Raw genomic sequence first — 7,504 nt, 5'->3', positions numbered from 1 at the left:
GCACAGAGTAGCCTCAACGCTGCTGCAAAGTCCTCTCTGGGCAGGCACAGTTATGCCTATTGTTTTAATTAGTCATCTTCCCTTGGGGGCTCAGGGACTCCCGAGTCCCAGGGTCTGACTTTTGATTAGGGGCTTATGCAAATGGGGAAGTAAGGTATTGCAGTGATATCCATATATCTAAGGCAGCCGTCTTGTCAGCCTCCTGTCTTTCTTTTTCCTACACATGTACATGAGATGTCCCCAAATATGAATAAAACAGGACTGTCTCATTTGCCTGGGTAGGTGCCTGGTGAATTTGCTTTCGTCTTTCCTTAGAGCTCTGGTTTCTGCATTTGTTGGGATTACGGGAACCTTTTGTGTTTAAAATTCTTGTCCCTTGTTTTCCCCAGGTTGTTTTAAATAGAAGGGGAAAATGAACAGAGGAACCAGCAAAGCTCATCTCACTTTCCAGAATTTATTCTCTGACCTTTTTTACTGTCTGTGCCACTCTGAAAATCTCCAGCTTTTATCTGCACCGTTCCACCTTTTGCAACAGAGGAAAGCCCCTGAAGGTTTTTCCGCCCTTTTAAAAGAACCCACCTCTGCAGCCAGACACCAAGCTTCATTTCTGGTAAGGTTTTCAATCCCACTCACTCCTTTGTGTTGGCTTATACGTCACTCTCTTCCTCTTGGGTGGACAAAAAGGGGACGGGTGCTGCCGCTGTGCTGACTGCTGACTGGGTCACAGAGTGCTGCTGGGCTGTCTGGGCTAGGCTATAAAACAGAGCCAAGGCAGCGCAGCTGGCTCAGAGACGAGGCTGAATTCTGCAGGCAGCGAAGGACCCACACGCAGCCTCTGCCGCCTCCTGTGTTGGTGGTTTTCCTGGAATACAGAACAAACCTTGGGAGCAAGATGTGCAAGGGACTCGCTGCACTGCCAGCCACCTGCTTAAAAAGGTAATGCTTGTTTCTGAGCATCTGGTAATGGTTTTGTTAGCCTGGAGATACGCTGATGTGTTGCACTTTGTGTCTGAAGCAGAAGTGGCAGATTCAGTGCTGATTTTTTTTGTAAGATTAGATACAAATGATTTGCTTACAGGCTTTTTTTTTTTTTTCCTGTTAGTCAGAAGCAGAATTGCATAAAGGTTTTGTACAGAGCTGTGGGAAACCCATCCTTCCCATCAGCAAAACAAGCAGCTTTTAGCATTGCTGTATTTTGATATTCCTGTCATCTGCTTCTGCCGCAAGCTTTGCACTGCTTTTCTCCTGTAAGTCCTCTTTCTCTACTGAATTTTCTTTTCTTGATTTTTTTGAGGAGGAAGCCAGGCAGACAGGATGTCAAAAAAATTCAGGGTCATTCCTCACAATGCATCCCAAATGCAGAAACCCAGCCTGGCAGGACCTGACACCTGGCTGTCAGCCTGTATCCCCCGGGCGTGTACGAATGGTGAGGCACCAGGTCAGATTGTGCCCCTGGCGCACAGCGCTATGGGGCCAGTGTGGGGCTGGCCATACTCCCATTGTGTGGTGTCGACCAGGATGGGCTGAGCTGTACCCCTGCCGTGGGTGCCAGATCTGCCTGCATCCCGGCGTGCGGTACCAGCCAGGCATCCCAGTGCTGGCTGCGTGGAGCCTGCGCACCCCCAAGCATGCCCTTGCCAGCTTGGCCTGGCCCACAGCCCAGCGTAAGGGGGTCTCTATGCCTGCAAGGTGGCCACGAGCCCTCCCGAGGGGTCTTACTCCCTTTCAGGTGCTGTGGGGCCTGGAGACCCCCAGCAGGGTGGCCTACATCCCCAGAATGGCATCCGCCCCACAAAACTCCCTGCTCATCCAGCCCATGCAAACTGGCACGGATCTCTGACGGCGCAGCGCTACCTTTCTGGACGCTCATGCCCCCAGGAGCGCTCCTGAGGCTGCTACCCAGTGGCCATGCAATGGGAAAGGGCTGGGAAAGTACAAACTGAGACTCAGCCTGCTCCTAGCTGGGAGAAAAAGCTGTCGGCTTGTGCTGGATTTGAAAACAAATGCTGAAAATGTGAGGAAAAAATATTGACACCCTTCCCCTGAATTTGCAGAAGCAATTGACGGGGAGTGGTCAAAGAAGATTTGAAAAAATGCAAGAAAAAAAAGTCCCCATCTTTTAACCACCTCTGTCCAGGATTCCCAAGAAAATCCCTCTGTCCCAGAAAGCTGCAGGACTTGCTGCAAGCAGCAGTGTCCTGTTTCCTCCTGCTGCAGGCCGGAGCGGTCTCTGTCTTCGGGGGCAGGCAGGACGGCAGCGCGAGGCAGCCCGAGCCTGGCAGCGCAGAGTACCCCGCGTCTGCCTGGGCAGGGCCTGCATGTTGGCCTTGGCCACACGCACCCTGCTCTTAAGCTATGAGTTTCCTTCGCCCTCACCCCAGTGTGGGAGTTGTTAAGGAAACACCGATGAGCACAAGCAAGCAGTGAGATAAGATATGGCCGGGACTGCTGACAGGGTGCTGTGGCTGGAGCAAGGAGCCGTGCTGGGAGGCTGAGCGGCTGCTGGAGCTCAGCCCTGCAGCACAACCTCTTGCTCTTTTCCAGGCTCTGATCTGAGGAGCAGGAGAAGAATTTCCTGCAGACACTATCATTGCACCCTGCAGCAGACCAGGCCTTACACCCCTGAGCAAGCAGGACTGATTTACCCATCCCCTCATTCTTAAACTGGAAGGAAGTCCAGAGGGGTGCTGAGGCCAATACCAGCTGCACATCTAGAGGCTGCTGTCAGGCAATGGTTGTCCTGAGCATGCTGGAAAGCAGAACAAAATTAAGCATGTATCCTTGTAGGAGCTCGCCATGGAGCAAGAGAGTAGCTTGCAGTCAGCGTGGGCTGGTTGTGGTAAAGCTCCTGGCTCATCCCCTGATCTCACCCCACGGTCCTGTCCCCAGCCCTTCGGTTCCTCCCTTCCCTCTGTGCCACGGGGAGCTGCTTGGTGGGGTGGCCTGGCAAGGCCCTGCTGTTCCTCCAGTCGGGTGATGAGGTCGGGAGATGGCACGGGCTGCAGGAAGGGATTAGTAAGTGTGTAAGAACTGGACCCTGGTAGCTTGGCACATCAGTTTAGGGAGAAGTGACACATTTACAGCATGGTGATGCCTTTCTGTCACAATATTTTAACTGTAAACAAACAGTAGGAAAACAGCAGCCTCTCCCCCTTTGCCAGCCCTGCCTCCAGGCTGATGACCTTCTCAGCAAAAAAATGGTGCTGTTGAACATGAAAAATGTCTTCATTGACTTTGTTGTATTTGTCTAGCAACAGCAATGTGCATTACACGAGGAGTGGAAAGTCAGCACTGGAGTCACTAGCAGTGACCTGCATTCATGTCACTGAATAATGCTGAAGGAGCTTATTGTGAGTGAGGCTGCTGAGGGAGTTGTAACACATTATCTTCATCCCATTCGTGAATTGTTTCTTTCAGTGCCAAAGACATGAAGCATCGTCTGGGCTTCTTGCTGCAGAAGTCAGACTCTTGTGACTACAGCTCTTCCCAGGGCAAGAAGGAGAAAATATCTTCAAGCCAGAGGTAAGAGCAGATGCCGCCATGTAGTTAAGCCTAGGCTAGCTGCAACATGTTGTTTACTCCTTCAGTGAGCTGAACTTCATTAGCGTTTCTGCTGCTGCTTCCCAGTACCTCCTGAACACCTGCGTGTTTGAATCTAGAGTGGCAATAGTCCTCAGGTATTGATAGTCCCTTTCCATGAAGAAGGCTGAACTAGAGGTCCCTTTCTGCCAACACTTCTGTGATTCAATATGCATGTGCACATATGGAAAGACTTGTGCAGTCTCCTGTGCAGGGGAATAATGCCATCACAGGACCCAATGTGACTTGATACATTACAGAATCAGCATCACTGTTTCTTTGAGATGAGTTTGTGCAATGGTCCACACAGGTGCACAGAGGTATTGACACAGAAAGCAGAGCGAGCAGCCTGTCAGGGTATCACTGCTCTCACTGAGGTGCAAGTAGATGGTGTCCTTTCCAAGGAGGACTCCAAAGGCCAAGGTATGCTTCTGGAATAGATGAGCCCTAGGATGTTCTGGTATGGTAGGGAGAATGATGCAGGATGTGTTCCCATGTTCCCCAGGTGTTTCTAGTTCCCACGTTCCTCTCTCGTGGTTCCGTATAGCTACTGTTCCCCTGACAGGTTAAAGAAATCAGCCCTTTGGAGTTCACTGATATGACCTGTAAGAGTGATCCCAGGTCCATGCCCCATCAAGAAATGCAGCTAGTCACAAAATAAACACAAAGTCCCTAACAATTTTTCCAGGAAAATTCCTTTTCAGCCCGTGGCTAGTGACAGGGATTGCAAACCGGAATTTTTGTAGATGAGATCTGGGATCTCTAGGGGTTTCTGTAAAGCAAGCAGACATTTGCTTCTTGGCCTCTCATGTATACTCTGACAAGAATCAGGGAACGAGATTTCTCCAATGGTGCTGAGCAAAAAAACAAATTTGGCCTCTCTGTACTCACCCTAAATCTTTCATATGTTTTTCCCTTTGTCTCCTTTTAGGGTTAGCCAAGAGGAAGTCAGAAAGTGGGCAGATTCTCTGGAAAACTTGATCCATCATGACAGTAAGTAAAGAGGGCCTTTCTGCTGGAGATGTTGAGGGTGCTGCCTGCAAAGTGTGTGTGCTGAGCGGTTCCTGGTGGGGGCATGGGACATTATCTCTTAGCAGCACACAATAGCTCCTTTGGCTGCACAGGCCTTTGGGAGGGGTGGTGAACGGTGCTTTTTGTCAGATCCGAGGGACAATCCCAATTTATCATGAGTGGGGCTTCGACCTACTGCTGAGCTGTCCCTTTTGTGAAGGCAGCTGGTTTAGCCCTGTGCAAGGGGAGGGCAAGACTGCAGCACCCAGTTAACAGTGGGTTAAACAAGAACCAAAAGCTGGAGAAACTGTTTGCAGCCGAGCCCACAGGAGACTTTGTCTTCCCGTTGATTTCAGGCTACACTGATGTCCTTGAGGTTTCTTTCACTCTGTTCCCATGGCCTGAGACTCTGTGGCGTGTGTTGGCTGTCTCCTCGGGGCCTCCTGGGAACACACGAGTTGCTTGTGTTCTCCTAGCTGAGCCACCGAAGGTCACAGTGCGGGAGCTGGCAGCTGAGGACCCACGTGTGACATCCCCATGGGGCCTGTCTGAATTCCAGCCTCCCTAAGCATGCATGAGCGACTGCCATGGAGGCAGGCCGCCATCCCCAGGGGAGCTGCTCATTCAGCTCTAGGAAGGAGAACGCAGAATTGTTGTCTGCAAGGGTTCATGGGTATGACTATCCAGGAACAAACACTCTTACCTGATCTGGTTTTCCTCTAAACAATCTGTAGGAGGACTGGCTGCTTTCCGTGCTTTTCTCAAATCTGAGTACAGTGAAGAAAACATCGAGTTCTGGGTGAGTTGTGAGGACTACAAGAAAACCAAGTCACCAGCCAAGCTCAGCCCCAAGGCCAGAAAGATCTATGATGAATTCATCTCAGTGCAGGCAACAAAAGAGGTATGTGCACAGAACATTTCTTGAGCAAAGGTATCACCCTAAATCCTGAACTAGGCCAGCAGCACAGGGAAGTAGAGATCTGGTAGTTTCAGAAGAATTGAAGGATGCTGCTTCTCTGTTAAGTTAGCAAGCAAATGGTGTCATTTTTATTGCTTTCATATCAAACTTGGATAGAGAGAAAGTGGGTTTAGTTACAACCACGCAGCCATCCCATGTGCACACTCAAACAGGAGAAGCCCGAGAGGCCTATGATTCCTAGTGTTCCAGCTGCTCCTGTGCAGTTGCTTGGGTTTCCTGGCTGGCTGCATCCCAGAGGAATATGTGCCGGTCTCCCCTGGCAGTTCATCTGGCAGCAGAGACACATTGGTATCCAACTGGACAGATTCTGCCAAGGCAGAATGGCCATTGGTGTCCAATGGCCATTTCAGACCACTGCCCATCAAAGACAGCTTAAACTGTCTTGGTGAAGAGATGCTTGGATTTTCCTTTACCTATGCTAGCCAATTCTGGGACAGATTCTTCTTATGCTGTCCCTTTGACCCACAGGTGAACCTGGATTCATGCACACGGGAGAAGACAAGCCACAATATGCTGGAGCCTACATTGTCCTGCTTTGATGAGGCTCAGAGAAAAATATTTACCCTCATGGAAAAGGATTCTTACCGCCGTTTCCTCAAGTCCCCCTACTACCTGGACTTGGTCAGCCCACCTGGTGCTGGCTGCGTGCCCGAAAACTGCAAAAGAAGCCACACTCACACCCTAGACTGCAACTCTAACATTATCTCTCCGTGCGCCTGAACCTGCAGCAAGGCAAGAGCAGGCTGGGCTCTCGCAAGAATATAGGGCAGCAAAAGCATTCATTGGCATGAAGCAACAGAGCTGTCTCCAATAGCTGTCTAATGTCCCGGTTGTATCCCATGTCATGCTGCAGCCAGCATTTGTAACCCAAGCCAGGCTCAGTTTGTGTAGCAAACCCTCCTCTGACTCCATCGGCGTAGGAGCCCTGGGGTCTGTGTCTGACATGAAAGCTGGGTGCCATCACTGCATGTCCGCTGTGTTTCTGGCGAGCCCTGCAAGCCCAGGAGGGCGGTGGGGGCACACGCTCAGAGCCAGCACTACCCACCAAGGGGCCAGACTTGCAGTGCTGCAGTGTGACACCTAGCACAGAGCAGGGGAAAGAGGAAGCCGAGGGAGGCGTTGGGGACTGCGATCTGCCCTTTCTAATCGGCAAAAGCTTAGATGAAAAGGACTTGCTCTGGTCCTTAGCTGTTCATATAGCTCCCAAAGGTCTAGGCTTTCAGTAGTATTTGCTCAGAGCTCAGGTTGTGCTGCATTACAGTAACCAGGCATAGGAAGAGCTCCTACTCTTTCTTGAAGGGAGACCAAAACTTTTCAAATAGCCTCTCTAGATCACCACAGCCACAATCACAGGGAAGCTCTCTCCTCTGGCTGCTTCTCCCTCTGTAGCACCTAGTTTATGCTGGCCAAGGATCTTTCCTAGGGCTGTACAGAGCTATTATTTTGGGAGAGGTTCATTATTTCATATATTATTGCATCGTTCATGCTTCCAGGTTAAATACCCTAGCTGAGCAGAACAGAAACATGTTCCTTCTCTCCCAGACTGGCAGGCATATGTTACTAACTCTGGGAGTGCCATCTAAATTCAGGTTTGCCTGCCCTGGCTTGTACGGAGCAGTTTGTGATTGAATAGGACCACTACCACAACAGCTGGGAAGGAAAGACCCTGCCTGGGAGTACTTGCAAAATGTCGTGGTTTTGGTTTTTTTTTAAATTATATTTATGTGAGTTTATAATTCAGTAGCAGCATGACTCACTTTTTTCCTGAAGATGGTTTGAGGAATGTGTCAGTCTCATTACTGCTCCAGGGCTTTGCCAGAAGGCAAATTACTTTTTAATCACTGTGGTTAGACATGGCCTTCACTGGGGGCTTTGGGACTGACACTGACCTGCAGTCGGAGTCACAAGGAATAGATGCAGGGCTTGCTGTCTTGG

General features: G+C 50.3%; 1 protein-coding gene across 4 annotated transcripts; it reads left to right on the top strand.

The window, feature by feature from the left end:
* Positions 1–248: 248 nt before the first annotated feature.
* On the top strand, positions 249–6,664 carry RGS4 (regulator of G-protein signaling 4). Of its 4 annotated transcripts, none has more exons than XM_010297505.1 (6): positions 249–278; positions 390–610; positions 3,418–3,522; positions 4,511–4,572; positions 5,325–5,491; positions 6,038–6,664. In XM_010297505.1, exons 3-6 carry the CDS (start codon positions 3,428–3,430, stop codon positions 6,287–6,289), a joined length of 576 nt encoding a protein of 191 aa, XP_010295807.1. In that variant the 5' UTR covers positions 249–278; positions 390–610; positions 3,418–3,427; the 3' UTR covers positions 6,290–6,664. The 4 variants fall into 4 exon arrangements, with proteins under 4 accessions (XP_010295807.1, XP_010295808.1, XP_010295806.1 ...); XM_010297506.1 differs by having other exon boundaries at positions 249–289; XM_010297503.1 differs by lacking the exon at positions 249–278 and adding an exon at positions 730–936 and having other exon boundaries at positions 563–610.
* The last annotated feature ends 840 nt before the right edge of the window (positions 6,665–7,504 follow it).

This window comes from Phaethon lepturus, unplaced genomic scaffold (assembly GCF_000687285.1).
Source record: "Phaethon lepturus isolate BGI_N335 unplaced genomic scaffold, ASM68728v1 scaffold51141, whole genome shotgun sequence".
Classification (NCBI taxonomy): domain Eukaryota; kingdom Metazoa; phylum Chordata; class Aves; order Phaethontiformes; family Phaethontidae; genus Phaethon; species Phaethon lepturus.
Note: the sequence above shows the minus strand (reverse complement) of the source record. Positions and strands in the feature narration are given on the sequence as shown.

Bases quoted from the DNA above. Each gene is read 5' to 3' on its own strand.
- RGS4 (XM_010297503.1), top strand. From the start codon at position 893: ATGTGCAAGGGACTCGCTGCACTGCCAGCCACCTGCTTAAAAAG. The intron at 937-3,417 runs GTAATGCTTGTT...TGTTTCTTTCAG, and splicing joins CCAGCCACCTGCTTAAAAAG to TGCCAAAGACATGAAGCATC. The intron at 4,573-5,324 runs GTAAGTAAAGAG...AACAATCTGTAG, and splicing joins AAACTTGATCCATCATGACA to GAGGACTGGCTGCTTTCCGT.